The following is a 25,011-nucleotide window of genomic DNA, read 5'->3' as shown; positions in this document are numbered from 1 at the left end:
ATATTTCTTTCACACTGTGCATTTCATTCGTTTGCCACTTACGAGTAATGTTGTATTGTATTGTATCCCGGGCAATTGGGTGGTGGGGTTAAGCTAGTTCTGCAACCTGACTCCTCAAGTATCCTATCAAACCTTTGATGTTGATTAGTACCTCAGGAGATCTCTCGGAGATTCTGTTTTTTGCCCTGTATGTCACTTATTATAGGCAATTGCTAGAAAGGTTTGAAATTCCATTACTGTACTACCTATTACAATTTTTAATCGTGAATGTTTTACCTAATGGTAATAAAATTACTTAATAGGCTTTGGTAGTGTTATTATTATACTATTATTACTTATTGTATCACAATATTATCAGTATCACTTTTTTAGTACGTACTCTTGAAACTATCGTCGACAATGAAGTGTTTCAATAACATCAACTTCTAACCCTGGGTATGGGCATGTACAGTCAGCAGCAGAAGTTGCTAAGCGGGCGAGGTGTTCAAAATGATCTTGACGCAACTTTATTACATATTAAGAGAATAAGAGCGTAGGTAATTTTGAACACCTCGCCCTCTTAGCAAGTTCTGCTGCTGACTGTATGACACGATTGTTGTTGTTATCAGGCACCCCAGAGGCACAGAGGGCCTTCACAAGCTCGCGCCACACTCTGGCCACACTCCAATTCAGTCCGACCGCTCATATAGCTCACTATCGACGGACCAACGCCATTACTTAACACCCAGAGCAACGGCTTTCTTCCAGCGGTTTCCAACCGAAATCAATGGTTGCGTTAAGGATGACTCACGTTAGACCGAGCCGGAGCGTCTGGCGCATCGTTTTCTATGGAAAGCGTAACGTGATCGCCTGTCATGTCATAGAAAAGTAAGCGCCGGAAGCTCATCCGGCCCGGACACGGCCCGGTCTAACGTGAGTCATCCTTTATTCGTTGTCCCTCTTCAAACAGTTTGTCCTATCCATGTCCAATTGTCCATTTCCGTGTCGCTATTTCTATATCAATGGGTATGGCACGTAAAATTTTGAATGACTTCCTCATAATCCCCATAGACAACTTTGCGGGCCAAAATATTGATATCAATCCAAGACAAGAATTATCATCTATCCTATTTTTAAATTTGATGTTGTGGAATATTCTAGAGAGAGAGAAGAACATTATTTCTTACTCGTAACAAAAACTGCACTGTCATAAGATGGCTTAGCCCGCACGGCTTTTATTGAGAATCCTTGGGGCTAGTACTTATTAGTCTTCTGAGTGAGAAGCTGCTGTCTGCTAGAATGAGATAGTAATACCTTGTTATATTACTGCCTCACTCTAGCTTTTTCTGGAAAGAAAGCTGAATCTTGCTTTAACAGGACTGCAAGCAAATCTGTGAGGGTTATGAAGGACCTAAAAAGATATTTGATTTACTGAGTCGAAGTGAGCTTACAATCGAAAGAAGATTAGGAAATTCCCTGGAACTGGATTAATAAAATATAACACATCCCAGAACTAATGCTTTAATCATTGTGATATGGAGCGAGAAGTTTCGTGATATTGACGAAAAATGTTCATTCGTATTTCATTATCGATGGTATGGCTTCGCCTCACTGATAGAGTTAGACCAAGAAAACTCTGCAGCGATTTTGATAGCCCACGCAGAGCAAGTATTATTTATACGTCATAAATTCATAGAAGTTTGACGTTTAAAATAACACTTGCACTGCGTGGGCCATCAACTTCGCTGCAGACTTTTCTTGGTCTAACTCTAGAACAACTACTTATTTCAGACTGATTTCTCGGGAGCAGGAGCACAAATGACCTCAAGTTTCTGGATTATGATTTCAGATTTTTTCTCCTTTACTTCTTGGCGATGTTGCCTGAAGAACCATCTGTAAATATAAAAAAAAATAACGTTTTAGTTTTTAATTTTAGTTTTTAATCTTATTATACCTACTGTATTATTTTTGCTGAATAAATAAATCATGTAACGTTAGAAAAAAATCTTATTCTAATTTAAAATTAGTTTTACCTACTCATAAAACCTGTGAAATGACCTTTCAAAGGCTTTTGATAGGGTTTGCCACGCCAGTCTCATTGACAGGCTTCCCACGTACAGGATTTTCTGAGAAAGCCTATTTTTGGTTTTTAATGCCTCAGTGTGCAGTTTTCTCTGCAACTAATATAATCCAGTACAATAATTATTAGCTGATACCCGGTATGTACCTATTGGAAATGCAGATGATATCACAGTTACGGTGCGATAAATGTCAACGCCAATGTACCAATGACCAAGTAACCAGTGTTCATAAACCACAATTCTCTGGCTCCTGCTTTTCAAACATTAAATTAAAATGTATCCCTATCCTTACCAGTGACCGTCCATCTAAAGGATGACACGTTAGACCGGGCCGTGCCCGGGCCGGAGCTTCCAGCGCTTACTTTTCTATATGACAGGCGATCACGTGACGCTTTCCATAGCAAAACGATGCGCCGGACGCTCCGGCCCGGACACGGCCCGATCTAACGTGAGTCATCCTTAAAACTACTAAGTACCTATGAGTTTAAAATCAATTGAATCTAATCCAAATAAAACTGCAGCCAATAATCATGGAGTCTTATTAAGAGTAACTTACTAGGAGGCCCATTCAAACTCACATTGTGACATCAATATTACGAGTATATCTAAATGATATCAGTCAGCCCTGTGTCTCGCTCTCTTCAATACATGTACGGACAAGTACGAGCGATATGCACGAGCTACTGACATCGTTTAGATATAATTTTGATGTGACAATGTGAATCTGTTTATTTTATTAGAATTGGTCTCAAGCATTTTCAAACTAACTAACTAACTAACTAATATGGCTCACCGATCCAAAGAGGACCTTGGCCTCCGAAACGAGAGCACGCCACTTTTCCCGATCCTGCGCCGTTTCCTGCCAATTATCGGCTTGAAGCTGACGCAGATCCGCTTCCACCACGCTTCCACACTGTCTCCCCAGCGGTATCTGGGCCGACCTACCGGGCGGCCACTAGTCGGTCTTCCCAGGTACGCCCTCTTGGCAGTCCGATACTCACATTAATATGGATATAGCCGGTAAGGTGTTGCACGCGCTGTAAAGGAACACGGCGCCTGTGAATGTCTTCATGGTAGCCCCGTACAACGTCGTGTAGGTGGGGTCGAACACTAGCGCCGCCAGCGTTTCCACGAGGCTGAAGAGAGAATTCATTTTTCCTGGAAATTAAACGTGGGGCTTTAACAAGTGTCATGAAGGTATTCCAGATAGTGCTCCTAGATTTATCCGAGATGTAATCCGTTGAAATATCGGGAGCTCGAAAACAAAAGGTAATCACGGTCCATATCCCGGTCGATATAAGTCTAGTGAAACAGACGAGAAGAAGTAATCAGAGCTCGACTTGTAATTTAGCAGGAAAACAAACATTTGTTTTCGGTCCGTGTATGACCCCATATATGATGAATTATTTTTCCTTTCATTAATATTAAATTTTATATTTAAATAAAATATTTTCAGAAATCCTTACCCATTTCTTGACTGGGTACTAATTTTGAAGCCATTGATCTTAATGATGTAAACGTAGTGGCATTTAGTATTTCAACCAGAGGAACTGTAACACAAAAGTATAAGTATAATAAGTTAATAACTAATAAGATTAGACACTAAGAAACAAAAAAAAATCACCAGTTTTCTCATTTCAATAAAAAAAATTATAAAAATTGTATAGCATAGTAATATTTCGGGTCTCTATTGGTTCCCATAATTTTTTTGTTCCGATTTATTCAGTCCATAACGTTTTCCATCATAATTTTTATTAGTCATATTGTCAATAGTCATAAATTTTAACAATATAAATTGCAGTTCCGATTTTTGCAGGTCACTATTATTGTTAGTCATAAAATTTGTTACTCATAATATTCAAAGTCCAGAAGGTATACCATTACATAATATTGAAGGCAATAAACTTGCTTACAATAATCGTTGTAAGGTCTTTTATTGCAGGTTATAATGATAAGTAGGGGATCTATTGCATTCTCTAAATTTTAAGTTCCGATTTTTTTAGACCATATCGTTTTCCATCACAATTTTTATTAGTCATATTGTCAATAGTTATAAAATTAAACAAAACAAATTGCATGCTTGTCTACCTACCTGGGGAATTTTTTTATTTGGCTTACTGATTTCCCCTCCATTTCTTATTTTTCATGTAGTTTATTAAGCCATTTCATCCCGCCAACGAGTCGACGGAGCCCCGCTTCGCGGGGCTCCTATTTCCGCTCTGAGGGACACAAGGTAACTAACGAACCTACCTGAGGAATCAGATGTTTTATTGTTTGGTTTACTGATTTCCCGCCATTTCTTATTTTTCATGTAGTTTATTAAGCCATTTCATCCCGCCAACGATCCCGCCTATTTCCGCTCTGAGGGACACAAGGTAACTAACGAACCTACCTGAGGAAACAGATTTCATTTTTCTTTATATGAAGGATGTCATTAAAAATGGCCCTTTGTTTGACATAATTATTGAAAGTCATAATGTTTAATATTATATCCTCTAATATCCTAAATATTAGAATATTAGAGGATATCATTTTATGACTATCGAAATTCGAAACAGTAAGTTTATGGGAAACAAAGAGACGACATTAAAACGATATGATTAACGACCATTAGTCCGATAAAATATATGCCTTAAAATATTTCTGAATAATTATTGATATACCTTTGAATGTTATACTCAACAATTTTATAACTTTTGTGATTATAGCGTTTACTATTATAGATGTTTAACAATAGAACTATGAAACGTTATACTTAACAAAAATTATGACTATTGATGTTTATGTCCATAAATTATATGGATATCAATTTCTGACTATCGAAATTCGAAACAATAAGTTTATGGGAAACAAAGGGATCCCTAATATTTCATTATAGTACATTACGATACAAGTGTCAAAAGTAGAAAAATTCGCAACGAGTGGCGATAAATTGAAACCGACCGAAGGGAGTGTTTTAAATCGACACGAGTGTGAGTGTGTATTGTACAACGTTTTACAGTACATGTGGCCACGTATTGTCCTTGATCCCGCCTTAGGGCGGTAAAGTAGCACCATTATGTACCTAGTGTACAATTTATTTTTAAGATAGGGAAAGGATACGTTCTGAGGTTATATTTAGTACAATTTAAAGCTCATCAAATAAACTACTACTATATATAACACACGTATATATTATACGTAACATCGAACTACAGGCGCTTTCATAATAACAGGTTATGAGTCTGATATGGGTTTTTTATGGACATGAGCTGTGAGTGTCAGAAGTGGCGTTGGTTGAAGAAATTATCGAATCCAAATCAAATTCATAACCTGTTATTACAATCAGAATACGCCTTCTAATAAAAATAAATAAATAGATTATACATAAAACACCATTGTGCCGTTTTGAATAATAAGTTCTAGTTGACTCGACTGTTTTAGCAAATGCTGGCTTCTTAATCCAGCGATTGCCTGATGATCTACCTCAATCATAAAAGTCTATTTCAAATAACAAAAATAAATAATTTGTATTAAGGAGTGATAAAAAACTTACCCATAAACATTTGGAAATCAGTGGCGACAAATGCAATGAAGACAGAGCCGACCATCTTGCTGACGATGGATATGAGACAGAGCACGGAGTCGTCCCAGCTCCACCGCTTACTGAACACGCTGATGGAGAACAGAGCTCCTGGAAAAAGGAATTTAATTATGTCAATAACATTATTTGAAGCATCAAACTACTTTACATCATCTTCAATCCCTCTTTTTTGTTATTTTATATTTGCCTAGTGATTATATAGTCCCTTTAAATTTTATTTGAATTTTGTATTTGTATATTATGTATTTGGTCGGTTGTCACTGGTTAGGCGTATGCTGGAAACCAGCGGTGTAGCAAGTGTAGCAACCAAGCTGTAGGTATAATTATTACGAGTTTCCTTGGATTTCACGGGCCTATAAATCCCGGTCTTTTGGTTAGCTTGCGTGGGGATATAGATCCAACAGGTAGAGGCCCCTTGGAGAGCTTTAATGTCATGTAGAAGTTATGAGTTTATTATATGTTTGGACGCAAATCAGTTTCCATTCTTTCATTCTTCTTTCTGCTCAGCGATCTGCTTTCTTCTTTATGGATACGAGTACCTATGTTAGATGACATTAATCTCAGTTGCAACACTAATGATGCATTTTTATTTCGCAGGACTACGAGCAGAGTAAAAAGGCCAGTGGACAAGCTAAGCCAAGCTCTCAAGGGAACTGGGCTGAAATAATGTTACCAGCGTTCGCCAGTCCACCTGTTTCCGGCAAGGCATCTATTACACATCTTCATCAGCAGTATCATCTACTTAAGTAGTAAATGAATTCTGCTTACCTATGGAATGCGTGATTATGTTGCACGTAGAATAAATGCTGTACTTCACTGCATCCCAATTGAGACGGTAGCGAAGAAACAAATATAACACCTTAGATTCTCCTGTAAGTAGTTAACGCAAAAGATTAGGCTGCGATCTACTTATAGAATACACTGAAAGTAAAGTCTGATACTAGGTATTCTAAATAGTATTTTAAAAGTTTTAGGTAAAAGACTAATTAGGATTGTTCATTTTTTTTAGACCCCCATTTTTATTTTATTTTCTGAAAATATAGGTTAATTTAAGATACCAATTTGAATGATTTATTAATTCACGGCTCGGTTGAATATTTATAATTTATTGAAAATATGAGATACGACTTCTCGTAAATTACATGTAGTGGCTGATTTGATAAAGCACAAGCAATAACAAACATTAAAAAAATAGTTGTAATTGTCAATTGATTGTAATGTCACCTGTCTACAATGTCAGTGTCACGCGTTTCTATAAATAATATCGTCTGGAAAACTCGTTTATTTTGAATCCCTAAATCAATAATTTCAAAATACCTACGCTATAAATTTGTGAAAGCTGATTCCAGAAATCTGCCCAAGTTATATAATATAACTTAGTTTTATTGGAGTATGTATCCATATAGCATCCAACTCCAACCATAACTTGGCTGAAATCAGGGGAGCAAAAATACAAATGTAAGTTACATCATATATTTTTTAACTGATTCGATTCGTAAGATGATTGGATTCATAAAATCGTTATAAGCGTCCATTGCTAAGGTAGCTTAGCACCCAGTGGGTTCTACCGGCTTGTCACCATTGTTTGGATATTGTACTATATTAGGTACATGCCAATTTTGCTAATTATATCCTATAATTTCAGGTCATCATGTGATTCCTATTTAGATACGGCTGTGGGATACGTAATGTACGAAGGAGATTGATTTTGTTAAGGCACTTGGGCCCTGAACAAAGTTGAGCATTTTGTATCGAAACGAACGTCATATTAATCGTCATAATACTTTACGACAGTAAATAATGCCTGGTAACAGAGTAAATAACAAACCATACACTTCTCTTCTGGTTCGTCAACAAGAAGCCATCATTGTCAGCTGCTCGTGCAGAACATGATGAACATACATATATGTATAGTTACTTTTTTTTGGGAAACATATATACATATATTTCCTAAATTAATAAAAAAGTAGGTAAACAAAAACATGTTTATTTATTCACAACTATTAACTTAAGTCTTGTCCACCATGATATCAGCAGCTTGAACTGCAACATGTACCTGGAAATTAGAAATTATATCTTTTTAAAGCAGTTTTAGGCTGAATTTTGAGTATGACTATGTATTCTTGTATAGTGTTTCTTTCTAGTAGGCACCATCTCTGTTTAACGGTTTGCCTTTATATACTCTGGCTACATTACCACAGAAAACACATAGGTCCCCGCGACCCTACCTACAAAGTGAGCTTTTAAATAATTGTAGTAAAATAATATTAATTTTATACTTACATCGACGTGATCCTCACAGCAATACTGTGTGTAAGTAGGTAGGTATTCCAAGTTCAATTCACGGCACCATGTTTCACGTCGTAGGTCTTCGCGGATTCGAACAATTATTTTTGTGAATCATTCCCACACGTAGGAACAAGGTCTTTGATATATTAAGCAACGAAAACTACTGTTTAGGTATCAATTATAAATCAAATCATAACAAACCAGCGCAGCGGTTTAACTGAAAAATTTCATTATGACAATGATGACTTTGACAATTACGTGAGTGACGGATTGATTTACTATGGTCCGATAACTTTTATTATGCGATGACTTAACATTCAGCCAACGAGAAAGGTCAAACTAAGGTCATAAGGATATTTGTTGAAATATCTTCAATCCTCAATTATTATATCGCAGCAAATGTCGGAAACTGTTTGAAAACCTCATATCTCGAAATGGTTTTCGAAATAGAACATTAAAAAAAAAATGAACAATCCTAATTGATTGATATGATCAAAATCGTTGTGGTAAAGGGTGTGTATATAATCAGTTGTTAGTTAACGCTGTAATATAAAAGTAACCTTAATCTTACCATGATTTGGGCCATAAGCCATCGCTACAACTATGAGCGTTAATATGATCTTCATTCTGATATTGCCCTCTCGTTTTCTGGTTACAACTGAAGCTGTCTCCTTCTGCACTGTTATAAGGTATTTGGCTGTTATAGGGTCCTTCTGCAAAATAAAAACAAAGGAATTAACAGTTGGACGAAAAATTATTCTCTTTCTGCAGAACGCAAAATACTAGTAGCAGTAGTAGTAGTAAAACACTTTTATGTACAAAAAGACACAGCAAACAGGAAAAAAACATACATAATTTGTACAAAGGTGAACTTATCCCTTTCAGGGATCTATGTAAATAAGTAAATATATTAAATATATCAGTATTTCTTAAAACAATATATAAATACCTTCTCATTTGAATCTTGATCCGGTTTAGTATTGTTCTTCAAATATATGCATCCATATGCAACAATAGCTAATTGTATGATTCCTGTTGTGGAAAATACTCCGTAATATCCTCCAAACCTCAAGAGGAATCCACTTAAGGAAGTGCCAACGAGAATACCACACGTCATGCAAAGATTAACTAAGCCAACCCTGAAAGTCCTGCATTCTGCCGTGGTAATATCACTTATGTAGCTGAAGACTCCAAGATACATCATGACCCATCCACCAGTAACGGCAGGGAATATAGATTCTAGGAACATCGTCACTTCCACAGGAATCTCATCGAAAAAATAAGTGCTCAGGATATTGCTTGCGCAAACCAAGATCTCTCCTACCACTGGTAAGAGAATGCAAATCTTCCTATTTCCTGTCCTATCACTCCAAGCACCCATGAAAATCACAAGCAGGGTAGGCACTGCAGTCTGTATTATGCTCCTCCACGTTTCAATTTGGGATATAATCTTCTGTATTTCTCCTTCTTCTTCAGTATGGTTACCTTTTCTTTCAATAAGCGCATCGCAAATAACATCCCCATAATCTTTTTTCACTCTGCACGTTTTGTCCAAATTAAGATTTTGTATTGCTATTCTAGAAAGCATAGATCCTATAACTAGCCCAGCAAATATTGGTTCAACAGTCACGTTACATTTGATGTGACATATTTTCTCATACAGCGTTTTGGTTTTGAATTCATTTTTATTATCTTTTAAAGGTTTTTCTTCCACATTTGTTTTCTGATCACTCATTTTACTGTCGATGTTGTCTGTTGATGAAACACTTTCGCTTAACTGACGTTTTAAAAGTTTATTTGTACATAGATAGCTCCTAATTTGCTTTAGTATATAGCATGTTCCATTATATATTTTACTGAGCAACCTCAAAGTAATCAGTGCAAAATAATCTTCGAAAATGGTTGGGTGGAGTTTTCATGTTTATTTCGCGTTTATTCGTTTTAGTAACGAAATGTTTCGTTGCTATTCACTACTTGAATGTCACAGACTATGGCTTTGTTAATGCCACATGACTCTGTCGTTGAATGCAGACGTTTACAAACAGACCCAATGTGTGTTATTAGTGTCCGCTACAAACAAGTACAGAATAGGCTGTCAATGTTAAAGCAGCTCTTTTTAAATTTGGTTTTTAATACTTTTTTTTGTGATTTCCCTTTGCCACAAATGTATTTCAAAAAGAGTTCAGAGTTAATCGAAAAGCCGCTTGAAAAGTAGAAAAAGATGTACTAATTAGGATAGGCCAGATAGGCCAAAGGTATGGTGCCATCTTTTCGAGCGATAGTGCCATACCTTTGGCCTACTCTCGAGTAGACGGCGATACTTTTTGACATAACAAATTTAACACATATCAGTGAAAGAGTAAGGATTAAAATCAAATGGCGTTCTAAAATTTTTAATCATTTGTGTCGAAAAATGGCAGTAAATGACTTTGACAATATTCCTCTAGTCTAAATTCTCTTTGCATGTACGATGTCATCTTGGCTGGGAAGCCAAGCCAGCAGAGTCGAAGTAACGAAGAGTCACGGCTGGATTCGGGAAATGAATTAGAGACTCACTAGATATGAAATAGTAAAGATATGTGACGTTCCACGGCAAAAGGTACCTTATGGCGGCTGGCGCCGCGATTCCGGAAATGAATTAGAGATTCACTAGATACTGTACTATATCGTATCTAGTTAATCTCTAATTCATTTCCCGAATCGCGCCGTCAGTCTTTTTTATTTAAGTGTCTCTATCGTTCATACACAGTTATTCATTATGCTCGTCACATAGGTAATTGATGCACACTGTATAAGTGAGGCGTTATCAATTTATATGATAGTTAAATAATGATGTTTACTAGAAGTGTTTGTACGACTCCTTGTCGTACAGTCAACAACAGAGCTATGAATACAGGCAAAGTGCCAAAAATATGTATACACGACCTTAATGTACAGGCAATAAAGTACTGTATACATATTTTTGACACTTTGCCTGTATTCATAGCTCTGTTGTTGACTGTACAAGTTAATACACTCAATATGGAACCAGATTATTCAAACATCGTATATTACGCGGGATTTGCTACTTGTATTTCTTTTTAGGGGACAATCGGTTATATCGTACCAGCCGGTCTAGCATGAGTTGCGTTCTCGCGCGTGACATCATACATCTATTAGCGCAACTTCAAGCGCGAGAAGGCAACTCATGCTAGACCGCCAGTTTTACTTAAACGTCGGAATATTGATTATAAAGCAGATAAATATGTGTTTGAATGTGCATATAAGATTTCAGTATCTTGGCTACATTATTATTGGTTAAATTTACTTACTGAGTTAAAATGTAATTTTTCGAAGGGACTGTCATCGGTACGATTTATCCGACGTGTTGTTTACATCGCACTATCAAAATTATATTTATACCAATGAACTATTTTGCATGTTTCTTGCTTGCTGTACCACAGAATAAATAATAGTACTACCGTACAGAAAGGACAATTCCTACAAAACCGAAGTTTGACAGCGGTTCAGGGACGAATCATGCTGTCCCTTTAACTTATACTTACTTTCTTTTGTGCTGTATGGTACTATCCCTTTCGGCTATTTAGGGTTGTTAAAATTCAAGTAATTATAATCTGCGGTCGTGCGTGCAAAGGGACGTCAAGTTGTGTCAACCCTAATAATTGCTCGGAGCAATGCTGAGCCGAACGGAGCCGAGAAAGCCCATGGAGGAGTGTCTCCATGTTTATTAACCATATTAGTAATGATGTTTATTAACCATATTTTATTATTCTCATTGGTTATTTATCATAATACCGGAGGTGGTATGGCCATGTGATGCGAGGACCACCAGAACACATGACCAAAAAGTCCTGGATATGGCTGTTGCATATCAGGAATCAGATAGTCGCCTGACAACCTGGATGGCAGTTTTAAGAAAAAACATGAAAAATGGAAACCTAAAACCAGAGACGACCCAGGCGACCTAGCCAAGGGGACAATCGCTTGCTCTTCGTCATCGAATCGCTTTGTGTCTCTCTATCACTCTTCCGTATTAGTATGACAGTGACAGTTGCGTTTCGTTCGCTATCGGAGCGAGCGATTGGCATGTTGTCTACGGGGCCAGAGGGCCTACCGCGAACCACGTTCGACGTGTTGCCTCTCTGCCGCACTTGTAAATTCGTACGTAAGTGCGACAGGGAGGCAACACGTCGGCCGCACGATTAGAGGGGCCGACCCCTCGTGAATGGGAAGGAGCCAGGTAAAAGAAAGATTGGTTAATTATCGTAATTTCAAATGTTCGTAAAGTTAAACCAAAAAAAGTCTGCAGCGATTTTGATAGTGCAAGTGCAAGTGTTATTTATACGTCATAATTTCATAGAAGTTTGACGTTTATAAATAACACGTACACTGCGCGGGCTATCAAAATCGCTGCAGACTTTTCTTGGTCTAACTTCTAACTCCATTGTTCCCTGATCGGGTATTATGTACATATGTTTATTTCCTGTAAAAAGGAATGTTTTATTAAATATTATATTAATACAATCTTGTAAAAATAAAACCTATATTTATATTATAATTATCGATATTATCTTTACATTATTTTATTACGTGAAGTATTAGTCAGGTAGGTATATTATTATTTTATAAATGTATATTTTCTGAATTTTCAAATGTGTATTTCAGTTAAAAAAAAATACATATAAAAAACAATTAAGTAATATATATAATATGTATAAAATAAAACAAATACATTTTATTTTATTTTCTAGTTTTGTATTTCTAAGGCGGGATCTACATTTGTAGTTGCATTTTTCTTTTTTATTTCTTTACGGATATCCTTTTTGTGCTGAATGAAAACCCATCTGTAAAAAATAAAATAAACATCGTAGGTATATCAAAAGTAAGTACTTAAATAAATAAAATAATACTCTTAAAACACTATTACATAAATCGACCTACGAGTGATTCAATACGGATAGATAATTATACAAAAACATCGACATATTTATTGAAAAATCATCAGGTTATCGCGGTTATCACACTGATGCGAATTCGCACGTCGCCCCGGTGCATGAGCGTGACAGCGCTGTACATAATAAAGCGATATCCCGCTCGCACACCTGAGCAACGTGCGAATTCGCATCGCATTTGATGTGTAAACCTTGATAATTAGGTTTTGTTTTGACACGAACAAAGACAGACGAGAAGAGTCGGAATTTATACAAGAATAATTCACTTTGATTTAGCTCTTTGATACCTACTTAGTCACACTAGGTAATAGCTACATATTTGCGGCGTTTGGTGTGGAGACATTGGGGCCGTGGGGACCTAGCGCGCGTCGCCTCTATGAGGAGCTGTTAAAGCGCCTCATAGAAGGCTTCTAGGGACCAGAGGGCTGGCCAATATTTTGCCCAACGGAGCAGCATTGCCATCCAGGGGGGCAATGCGGCCAGCCTTCTGCACCTTACCGGGCGACTACGACTTAGGTCAAATTTTTTATTTATAAGTTTTTAGTGTTTTTATTATGTTACAAAAATGTTAATAAATAAATTCTTACAAAAATATTATAATTGGAGGTACAGTGAAACCAGCACTGACGTAGTAGATGATCCCAGGGTCCACCGAAAGGGTCTCCCGATAGAGCCAGGAGTATGCAGGTCCGAACAACATGTTCGCCAGTATCTCGGTCAGGTTGAATACTGATGTCATTTTACCTGTAATTTTACAACTAATTATCGACATCGTAAATTTTATAGCATTTTGGTGCAGCGGAGTGGTTTTAACGGAAATGGTTTAGATAATTCCAACTGAAATGGTAAATTAAGGTTAATATTAACGTAATTAACGTTAATTAATCATTAGGGTTGAAATTGTTTATACCAATTCTGTTAACACCACTCCGCTGCACCGAAAATGCTATAAAATTTACGAAGTCTGCTAATTATATAGCCCACAGAAAAAAAAAACAAAATAGGACGAAGTTTAGAAAAACGATCCGACATACAAAAGTCTGTAAGTAAAATTTGAACTTTCTATCAAAATAAGACAATGGCAATATTTTGGATTTTTTTCGCTAACTTACGTTTGATTAGCAAAAAACAATATTTTCTTAGATTCGAACAAGAAAGCAATTCTGTTTCATAATATATGTATAATATTGTATCAAATTATACAATGCTTATATAAAATAATACATAGAGTTACAGGTATCAACTTTAGGTAACCTTTAGGCAAAAAATTATTTTAAAAGGTTATGTTAGAATATATTTTATAAATATGTTTGTATTTTAACTTGTTTTACGTTGGCTCTTTATTATTTTTCATTTTAATGTATTTATATCTATGTATAAAATATATTATTAATGAAAGCAAGATTTTAATATGAAGCAATTTCAGAGTAATAAAATATATGCATTTATACAAAAATGTAATAATTAACAAAAAAAAATCAGTAGAAATAAAACCTAGAAGAACTCGACAGTAAAATTATGATGCGATTTTGTTTTGAGTATCAGTGCGTCTCGCTCTCACACGGTTGTAAATTTTTGAAGATAAAAAAAATACCGAGTTACCTAATTCATCACTAGCAACTAGTTTAGATGAGATGGATCTCATTGCTGTGAACGATGTTGCGTTGAATGTTTCTAGGAGCACCGCTGTAAATAAAAATAAATTATTAGGTACTTAAAAATGCTAAGAGCGGGTACATACATACTTAATTCACCAATAGTCACAGTCGTAAAAAACAGTATTTAAATAGATTAGTTTTGAAACGTTTGACTTTGGTTTTTATAAATAATCATGTGCAGGTGCAGCGGAGTGGTGTTAACGGAATTGGTATAAACAATTTCAACCCTAATGATTAATTAGCGTTCATTACGTTAATATTAACTTTGATTTGCCATTTCAGTTGGAATTTACCAATTCCGTTAACACCACTCCGCTGCCCCAAAAATGCTATAACATTTACGATTTCTGATAATCATACCAATTCGGCGTTGCCGTCCAGCGCACCGCCTGCCTTCTAGGCACCCTACTGGACGGCACAGATCTCGGGAATTTTATTTATTTGTACAGATTTGTAGCCATTTACTTATTAGGTAGTTTCTGTTTAGTTTTGTTTAGTTTTTTTATTTTTACTTTATTAGCAATACCAAAGATAATGTATGTTTTGTCTATGGCAGTACTTACCTACATATGCAATATATTAATACATACCAATATACATATCCAATGAGGTCGTGGCCCGGGCAACGGCTATGCCGCCCACAAACTTGCTGCAAGTCGAAATGATGCCTAGAATTGAATCGTGCCACTTTAGGTAGCGACTGAACAGGCTTATTGAGATCAACGCACCTGCAATATAGTAATAACAACTTGGAACTATATACTTTCAAACAAAAAAATAATTTTCTAAATCGGTTCACCAATATACAGAGTTATGAAGTAACATACATATTAAAAAAAGGTTATTGATAACCTCCACCTTTTTTTGAAGTTGGTTAAAAATCTTACAATTAAATATCATAAAATTCATAAACAAGCGACCCACGGGTAATAGAAAACCTTAACAAATTATACCTACTTTCTTAATTTAAGTTAAAGAAAATATGGAAATAAGTCACTGCTTCGGACAAGATACTTAATTTATCAGAAACTTACCTAAAGCATGCACCACGATGTAGAATGTGTTATAGAAACTGTACTTCAGCGCATCCCAATTAAACCGATATCTTGTGAAAAGATAACGTACTGAGTATTCCCCTGAAAATATACAGAATTAATTTTATTCAGACAATAGTGGCATTTAGACATCTTACAGACTAACATATAAGTACAACCTACATACAACAAATCTTAAACACTGAAAAATCATTTTGGCGTCACAGCAGTTTTCTGTTGAGTCATCTAATCCAGCAGATATAACACGGAATCGCCGAAATGTCAATGTTTTCTGTCCAGAGTCAGCACATGCAATAAAATTACTCTAAGCTTGTGTTTAAATGTTTATTTTGACAAAACCTATTTATAAATCCGCATGCATTTCACAATGAAATATGTACGAAATGTATTTTGCAACATACCCCATATTAAGCAACGAAATAAAGTATCATACCATACCACGGTCCATGTATAAGAACGATGCAGGTCAGTATTAAAATGGACTTAGTCTGCCTGTGATTAGGTCCCTTTTTGAATGCCACAGCCAACGTATCTTTCACGTGTTTCGTGTCGAAAAAGGATTTGAGGGAGCCCCATACGTTGGCTGACTTATCCTGTAATTGTATCTCAGATTAATTGTGGTGGTGCTAAAAGGAGGCCACGTAAAAATCCTTTAAGGAAAATGGGTTTTATGAGAATGTACGTGGAAATTGTTTTCCTTGAAAAGGCGAATACTAGAATTAGGTACAAATATTATTGACAGCTGAGTATATAAGGCCTGAGGCCTTTTCAAATAGTATTATTTTAGTCAAGTTTAGCCTGGCTTTTACGAGTATTGTACCTTCTGTCGGCCAAATCTACAAACTTACTCGAATAAGTGAACTTACTCGTAATAAAGTCTTTAAAAAAAATATACTTATATACCGAAAATCGTATAAAACCATAACCTTGTTAAACCATTTATAAAAATATACGTCTACGAATTCTTTATTACTTTAAAAACGTTAAACCGATTTGGATTACCATAAAATGTATTTACCTCAATTTCCTTTTCAGAGACCGGTCGTTCAGGGTCTTGGATAAAGATGAAGCCATAACAAATACTGAATAAAAACAGTAAACCGCTTACTGTAAAAACACCGTAATAACCTATATTATGCAGCAGAATACCACTTAAAGCGGAGGCTATTGGTCCTCCCGCGGTTGTACACAGATTTGTCACGCCAATCCTAAAAGTCCTCGTTTCAACACTTGATATATCACTTATGTAACTAAATATACCCATGTAAGATGTGATCCATCCTCCAGTTATCGCTGGAAAAATTGCCTCTAGAAACATTGTTAACTGCACTGGTATTTCATAAAAGAAATACACACTCAAAATATTACTTAGGCACATGAGAAGATCTCCGATAACTGGCAATAGAATGCATATTTTTCTTTTTCTCGTTCTGTCACTCCATGCGCCTAAGAATAATATTAAAAAGCTTGGTATAGCTGTCACGATCAAGTTCTTCCAAACTTCCATTGACGCCACAAGTTCTTGTACGGCCAACTCTTCTTTGAGATACTTGTTGCTTTCTCTAGCCAGCAAGGAGTCACACACAGTATCGCCGTACCCCAAGTTGACCCGACATGCTTTATCTAAATTGAGATTTTGCGTTGCAAGTCGGGCTAAAACTCCAGGAACTACAAAACAAGCGACTACAGGTTCCACAGTAATATTATCTTTTACATATTTTATTTTCTCTTTCAAAGTTTTCCTTTCCTTCTGGTTTGCATTGTAGTTTGCTTTCAAAGGTGCTTCTTCGGGAGAATCCATAGTAACTGTAGGTTTAAGAATAAGCAATTGTGTTCTAAAACTAGTGGAAACTTTCAAGACACGTGCAACGCGATCAAATATTGGTACGCGTTGTATGATAAGTTGTACTGTACCTATCATTCTAGAGCGTCTTATTTCACTAAACAGAGTAATACTGTTTATCAGGAATAGAGGGTGTTCTGTTAGTGATAAGAAAAAACGTGTAATGTTTTGTGTCATTAGAGCATCTAGTATAATTATTGTGTAATTCATTTTAACTTTGATATATGTACTTCAACCACATATATAGAGAGGCAGTAAATATATGTTAATGTAGGTATATGTTAATACAATTTTTATATTTAAATTAAATTTAAATGCGAATAAGATTTTGCTGCACAAAAGACTTGCTGATTGCCGCGGGCTTTCTGGTAATAGGTTTGAAATTACCGTTGAAATTATAAAATGCACCGCGAAATAATTTTTAAATACACTTTATAAATAAGAGAATCACTTTTATTCCTTGTGAGGTTCATTGAAAAATTAACGCGGTAGGTATATACCAGCAATTGTACCTTGGCCTTTAGACATGTTTTTAATAGACATTATATTGAGTCCACATCAAGTCAACACATGATTCTCTCATGTGTGTCTGTCTCTGTCACTGTCTCATTCGTTCAGTAGCCTTTAGTACGGTTTAGTCACTATGGTTTAAAAACATTTTTACCCAAACCATTGTTAGGGGTCTCCCTACTCAAATAACTGAATTACATACTAACGTCAATAAACCAGTGCTTTACGATATAGTGTTTACCGAGCGAAAGCGAAGGTCTCCGTTTTGGCTTGGGCAAAAATTCTTTCGCATGTCTCGCCTACACAAGCCGCATTTTTAATCGATATTTGTGAAATTTTGTGAGCTGGCGATTTTTTTAATATTTGCGAAGTCTACTCTCACAGTGCCACTAGTATAAATTATTTTTAATGTGATTTTATATTTTTATTAATTTTTTTATTGTGCCCTAACTCCAACGCAAAACAAAGGCCTCCCTCTTTTCTAAAACTCGTCCCGGTTTTGAGCTACATCTAGCCAGTCTCTCAAAAAGGAGTTCAAATTATTTATGGGGGTTTCCAGAAAAAATGGTACCATTTACTTTTTTTTCAAAAACCATTAACTTTTGGATTATTTAGACTCATAATGACGAGTACTATTAAATGAGACAAAGAAAAAAAGTGTCCCCAGTTTTTCATACAAAATTTTGGATGTCAGTTTTGTAACGGTCCATACAAAATGTATGTGCGTTACAAACCTGAATTTTTTTTGGGACACATTTTTTTCTTTTTAAATCGATAGTCCGCGTGATTCTGAGTAGAAATAACCCAAAAGTAGATGTATTAAAAAAAAAAAAGTAAATGGTACACTTTTAAGTGAAAATGCCCATAGACAAAACAAAACTAATAGAAGAATGTATTAGAAACATGCTTGCCTGTGAGCCTCCTGTCGACAAAGGACAAATAAAGGTTGTGTTATCAAACTATGCATTTGATAGGCAAACGCAAATAATGCTACTGACATCCTCACTAATACTTGCTAATACTATAAATGCGAATGTAACTCTTGTCTGTCTGTTACCTCGTCACGCTTAAACCGCTGAACCGATATAAATGCTTTAATATGAGTACCGAGACACGACATAGGATAGATTTTATCATACATCAGACAAAGTCGCGGACAGAAGTTAGTCATCATCATACTGTCCTGGCTGGTTTCGACCACGGCGACTGTTGTACTGATCGACGTTCGTGAGCTCTCAGGTGGCTGACATAACCGAATTTGGCAGCAAAAATACGGCCATATACACTGTAAATCAGCACCTCACCAACAAAATTGTATTTGATGACCGCAGCTATGTGGTCGGGCCTTTAACCCGTCATGCTTCATGCCAAATTCCACTCGCCTCTGCTCCAAGGCTTCCACTTTTGCCCTCACTGTATGCCTCCACTTCGGAAGCTAATGATAAATACGTAAATACAGTTAGCATCAATAGAAGCGTATGAAACAACGCAACGCACCAAAAGTAGGTAACTACCTATCTACCACCCTAGATTACTTTTTCGATTAGATATATGATATATATCTCGAAAGTTTGCGTTCAAATTCAAAGGTATCTTTATTGTTTTGTTGTTCTGTATCTGCGACAGTTTAATTGTTCTATATATAGAGTCTGCATTTGTTCAGTTATTAGATAATTTTATTTAGGTGGGTATCCTTTTTTGTTATTAAGATATGAGATAATGGTACCTTTTGATGCTGACTACACGAAACGAATAAAAATTTGTACCAGACATAGATGTGGATATATTATGTTACTTTGAATGTTTATGTCAAAATGTATGTTTTATTTCAAAATGTTTTAAAATTAGAACTTAATTTCGATTCTATGTCAGTTACTTTTTCGTGAAAAGGCTCCCTTGTACCTGAAGACAACTTTGAGTTTAAGTAACTACTGATATTAAACACCGGGCAAGTGCGAGTCGGACTCGCGCACGAAGGGTTCCGTACCATAATGCAAAAAAAAAACGGAAAAAAGCAAAAAAAAAACGGTCACCCATCCAAGTACTGACCACGCCCGACGTTGCTTAACTTTGGTCAAAAATCACGTTTGTTGTATGGGAGCCCCATTTAAATCTTTATTTTAATCTGTTTTTAGTATTTGTTGTTATAGCAGTAACAGAAATACATCATCTGTGAAAATTTCAACTGTCTTGCTATCACGGTTCGTGAGATACAGCCTGGTGACAGACAGACGGGCGGACGGACGGACGGACAGCGAAGTCTTAGTAATAGGGTCCCGTTTTACCCTTTGGGTACGGAACCCTAAAAATCAATAATCACGAGTAAGTATGAACTCTTCACTTCTCCTCTTACCTTTGGTGTCACCCGGCAACATGGAACGCGAGAAATACGTGCATATTTCCTTATTCTGTCATTTGTTACGTGACTAAATCCACTCAAAGGAGCTTATTACGGGTCTACCAAAACAGTTTTGCATTTGACTAAACCTTTATTGACTAACTTATAAGGTTGAGGATATGGTGAACGAATAATAAATAGAGTAGTTGGGCAAGCACGGCTGACTTCTATTTTATAAATCCATTTCATTGAATGTAGATATTTTGTGATTTTTACCTTTGTGAATGCTGTGTTCGATTTAGTTTTACTTCACTTCCTTTGTTTTTATTGTCGGTATTGTATATTGCTCATATGCAATGCGTTTATGTAGTTGGTCAAACCAAATTTGTCAGTAAATAAGAACAAAAGAACTATACTCATCCTTTTTTTTTTTGGGTGCTAGTACTAGTGTAAGACAAAGATAATATGATTCTCTCTGTCTATGTTTGAAATGAGACAGTCCTTTGACAAACTATAATAAAATTATGAACAATATAGTAAAATTGAGTTGCCAGTACACATGCTGTTTACAGATATTCATGATATTGTTTAATAAATTGGCAACATTATGTTTATTCTCTAAGTAATAGGTACATACCTACTGATATATCTTATATACCAGGGTCCAGCTAGCAATTAAAAAAAAACACAGTATAAGAGGTACTTACATGTCTATACTACCTTTTAGAGTTAAATGAGTTTAGGGAGAGGCCTAAAGAGATTATCTTTCCACAGTTGCTTCACATTTATTATCAGGCGTAGGCGAGTATTGGCTTATAAAATAAGGTGGACGGCCAGTTTGTGATACCCTCGAGTAACCATTGGGCGATGCTTAGTTGGCAGACAAAATTTCGCCAAAAAAATCACTATAGAGCAGATGCCTGCCCCGGTTTTGGCCACCTTAGTACAAGCCAACGTTTCTGTCCAGTCGACGACGCCGAGTTTGCTATAGTAGTTTGTGTTACAAGGGATCAAAATGATATATTTCCGTCAAGGGCGTATATTGAATCCTGAGCGTAATAAGGGATTCAAGTGTTAACGCCCAAGACGAAATAATTTTGATACCGTGTGACACATACTGCTTTTCACATCAACTATGAGGAAAATCTAAAAATCTTAGTGTTGACACTACAGTGTTGCCACTTTTTAATTTCTATTCTTTTTTGCAAGGCTGTAGGTACATACGATGTTCATAGTTAATTATATTAATATGTTATACTGGCAATGAAATGTCGTTGAACAGAAAAGTGCCACTTTGATCCCTCCTAGCAGGGAAGAAAAATCCATTTTCTGATTAGGTGATGTGAAAAGGTCTTTCTGCACTTCGTCTCTCCAGCGGTACCTGGGTTGTTTTCAGAAAAAATGTACCTTTTAATTTTTTTTTGTAATTGAAGAATTTTAAGTTCATAATAATCAGAAACATGAGCGTTATCGATTGTGATAGGAGAAAAAAAGTGTCCTAAATGTCCTAATTTTTATACCTTCGTTGTATAATGTTTCCCACTATAATGGACTTAAAATTCTTCAATTACAAAAAAAAATTTAAAGGTTTTTTTTTTCTGAAAACAACCCACCTACGGCGTCCAGACGGTCTTCGGCCATTTGGTACTCCAGAGTACGCCCTCCAGACTGCACGATCTTCCCCCATCCGCATTACGTGCCCGAGCCATCGGAAAAATATATTTATTGTTAGTGTCTTAGAGACATGTATGTAAATATGTTTTTGGAACATTTGTTTAATTAAAACGAAAATGTTACTTTGCTAATCCGCGAAAAGATAACGTGCTAGTCAATCAGTGCTAACCCGTTATACTTACTTGCGTATTTTTACATGCAATTAATATTCCCACCCTCCCACCGCAAAAATAAATACGCAAATAAACATAATTAACAAACCACCACCAAAAGAATAATCCTCGACACGTGTTTCGCCTCTCTACGAGGCATCCTCAGGAGTTGTTGACGGTCTGACGCCCGGCAACGGAACATTTGTTTGTAAAGATGTTTGTGATCTCGAGTGTACAGTGAGGCAAACGCTCGTTTACCCTCAATAAGCTTTGTGAATATCGGGCCAGTTTTACGCAGCAGATAGCGGGCCTTTAAAATCTTACGCGCTCTTAGTCACCCGCTCACAAATATTGCGAGGCAAAATTGCAGGTATTACGCCGAATTACAGGAATTACGGCGTAATTACAAGTATTACGGCGGAAAACTGGGTGTTGCGTATATACCGGGTACTGATACACTGGCAAGCCGGTGTGAGAATTTAAAATGGTGGTTGCTGCATAAGGTTCTTCTTTTTAAAATTATGGCTTCAGTCCAGTGGGACTATTTCGCCAGTATCAAGGTATTAGGAGCTAAATACGACGGCTTAAATTGTACGGTTAATACAAGACAGTGTACGGTGATTTTATTAGCTCTTGTAAAGCGATAGCTGGACTTTACAAGTAGCACGTGGACTACCGGCCGTTGGCACTAAAATGGTGGTCAAACGCATTTCAAGATTAATTCTCCATTCACTGCACACTAACATATTAGTGTGTTGTATAATAAGCTATCGATATACACTTACTTTAAACAATATTAATGAGCAAAACACAAATTAATTAATAACGAGGCGCGACTAGGGTTTGCAATCCGGATCCGAAATGTATGAAATTATCCGGATCTGGATCCGGATCCGCGGATCTTCCCATACATTTCGGATCCGTCGTGCAAACCCTAGGCGCGACTATCAAGTTGGCGCTCGAACCGGAACTCTGAATAAGGTTACTGTGTTGAAAATACGTCTGGAGAGGAAGGAATCACAGGCCTATTCGGATTTCGAGATAATCACAAGATCTTGAGACGATTTAGAGATCAACTAGATCTACATTAGATATCGACTAGATGTGACTTGGATATCTAAGTCATAACTTGTCGAAATCGTTCAAGAGGACCTCCAGAATCGCGGAAACGTCAAATTTGACATATCTATCTTACAAATATCTTTAAATTATCCGTATCGTAACTTGTTGAAGTCTAGTAGAAATCTAATTCATTTTCCGAATCGAGCCGTCAGTGTCAAGTGACGCTTTAAGAAACGTCACTTTTGACACTGACATACCCGATCCATGTCCTATCTATAGCAAATTTTTGGCGTATCTTTCGAAATAGATCCGCTACTTTTGATGCTCACTGAACAAGACTGAATCAATCGTATGTTTCCCCTATTATGTATATATTTCAAAGCTACAACAAACGGAAAGTCTCCACTCACTTTTAAAATGCAATTGTATATTTGACTTAAAAAGAAAATTGTTTCATAAGGAAAAGGAGAATTTTCCTGTTTAATAAAATAACACAGCCATTAATTTAAATAATTTATTCAACAGACTTTTTAAAAAAAGTTGCCATGTTTGAGCAAATCATTGCAGAACATGAAATGTCGTATAAAATGTATTCATATAATCAACAACAAAAAAACTATTCTAATAGTATTTAATAATAAAACGATTCACAAAATCAATATTTAATAATAGAATTCTAACAACAGTTTTCGTTAATCCCAATAGATTCTTATAGAAATATTGTCTACTTCATTTAACTAATTACATACAGTTATTATCTACAAGTCAAGTTTTTTTCATAGTTATAATATATTTTATTATTAATATGAGGTTTTTATACAAGTACACACAGTCAAGTAAATTGATTTTATAATCTTTGTTATTCATTCATTCTAAAGTAACCTAACCTTAGTACAGACAAGCGTTTAATCAACGCGTATATGCTTGTTTTTGTAAGCGCTTATAAGAGCGTACAGACGACACGACGACGGCGCCGGCGTATAGACGACAGACGTGTGTCGATACGTAACTCATACTAGGGCCACGAGTATGGCGGCCTGCTGCCAACATCGAAAAATCTAAAAACGTTATCTGCCTCTCTATCGCTCTTGCATATTCGAGTGATAAAGAGGCAGATAAAGAATATCGAATTTAGTTTTTCGCGGTAGGTCCTCTGTAACTATTTTAAGAGTGCCTGTTATGTCGAAATTATATGGACGCAAAAGGTACTGTAGGTATAAGGGTATATTAGACCTGACATGGGCTTTATGTCTATGCAGAGTTGAAGCCATTTGGTCAAACTCTTGAAATCCTGAGGAATCTCCGCGGGAACGGGAATGCAGAAACATCCGTGACATTTGGATGACAACTGCAGGCATGACTGTTGCGGCATTAGGCCTCATTCGCACGAGCGCTTTTACAACGCGCGTTAAAAAAGCGTTTGAATGACACAAATGAATTTATTCACATGACGGCGGTGGCGGTTTTTATCCAGCGTTGTTGGATTTTCGACTTATAAGCCTTGGTTGTCGCATGCGGACGAATTCAAGCGCTTTTATAACGCGGCTGAAAAAGCACTCGTGCGATGGGTCCTATACTGTTGCGGTGTGAGCGCCTACGCTGTTACTGTCAATTCCTTTGATAAATTGAGTCACTCATTTTAAGGAAATTGGCAGTAATGCCGCAACAGTAAAGCAGCAGCAGTTGCCATCCGAATGTAACCTTTAACTACATTGAAATACTCTGAGATGGCATTCCAGTGACTTCCGTTCAACGCAGGCAGGGGTTTGAGCAGAGGTTGAACTTATGTCAATTTATCTGTTCATGGAATATAAGCGCTTATGATAAAACAAGCT

The 25,011-nt window shown here is 36.3% G+C and overlaps 2 protein-coding genes across 3 annotated transcripts; both read right to left on the bottom strand.

The window, feature by feature from the left end:
* Nucleotides 1–1,484: 1,484 nt before the first annotated feature.
* LOC134793345 (probable peptidoglycan muropeptide transporter SLC46) lies at nt 1,485–9,976 on the bottom strand. 2 transcript variants are annotated; one of them, XM_063764894.1, is made up of 7 exons: nt 8,882–9,976; nt 8,504–8,642; nt 6,412–6,513; nt 5,596–5,733; nt 3,527–3,610; nt 3,062–3,218; nt 1,485–1,872 (listed from the first exon to the last, which is right to left on the bottom strand). In XM_063764894.1, the coding sequence occupies exons 1-7, from the start codon at nt 9,665–9,667 to the stop codon at nt 1,767–1,769; spliced, it is 1,512 nt and encodes a 503-aa protein (XP_063620964.1). In that variant the 5' UTR covers nt 9,668–9,976; the 3' UTR covers nt 1,485–1,766. The 2 variants fall into 2 exon arrangements, with proteins under 2 accessions (XP_063620964.1, XP_063620963.1); XM_063764893.1 differs by having other exon boundaries at nt 8,504–8,645; nt 8,882–9,968.
* A 2,670-nt stretch (nt 9,977–12,646) lies between these two features.
* On the bottom strand, nt 12,647–17,495 carry LOC134793344 (proton-coupled folate transporter-like). The gene is made up of 7 exons (XM_063764892.1): nt 16,616–17,495; nt 16,031–16,190; nt 15,577–15,678; nt 15,133–15,270; nt 14,487–14,570; nt 13,472–13,628; nt 12,647–12,776 (listed from the first exon to the last, which is right to left on the bottom strand). Exons 1-7 carry the CDS (start codon nt 17,396–17,398, stop codon nt 12,680–12,682), a joined length of 1,521 nt encoding a protein of 506 aa, XP_063620962.1. The 5' UTR covers nt 17,399–17,495; the 3' UTR covers nt 12,647–12,679.
* Nucleotides 17,496–25,011: the final 7,516 nt, after the last annotated feature.

Source organism: Cydia splendana, chromosome 9 (assembly GCF_910591565.1).
Source record: "Cydia splendana chromosome 9, ilCydSple1.2, whole genome shotgun sequence".
Taxonomy (NCBI): domain Eukaryota; kingdom Metazoa; phylum Arthropoda; class Insecta; order Lepidoptera; family Tortricidae; genus Cydia; species Cydia splendana.
The sequence above is the reverse complement of the archived record's forward strand: the minus strand, read 5'-3'. Positions and strand labels throughout refer to the sequence as shown.

Coding starts and splice junctions, on each gene's coding strand:
- LOC134793345 (XM_063764893.1), bottom strand. CDS start 9,667: ATGAGTGATCAGAAAACAAATGTGGAAGAAAAACCTTTAAAAGATAAT. Junction 6,514..8,503: donor GGCTTATGGCCCAAATCATG/GTAAGATTAAGG, acceptor AACTACTTACAG/GAGAATCTAAGGTGTTATAT. Junction 3,219..3,526: donor AGTACCCAGTCAAGAAATGG/GTAAGGATTTCT, acceptor TTTAATTTCCAG/GAAAAATGAATTCTCTCTTC.
- LOC134793344 (XM_063764892.1), bottom strand. CDS start 17,398: ATGGATTCTCCCGAAGAAGCACCTTTGAAAGCAAACTACAATGCAAAC. Junction 15,679..16,030: donor TATACATGGACCGTGGTATG/GTATGATACTTT, acceptor GTATATTTTCAG/GGGAATACTCAGTACGTTAT. Junction 12,777..13,471: donor CCTCCAATTATAATATTTTT/GTAAGAATTTAT, acceptor TATTTTTTACAG/ATGGGTTTTCATTCAGCACA.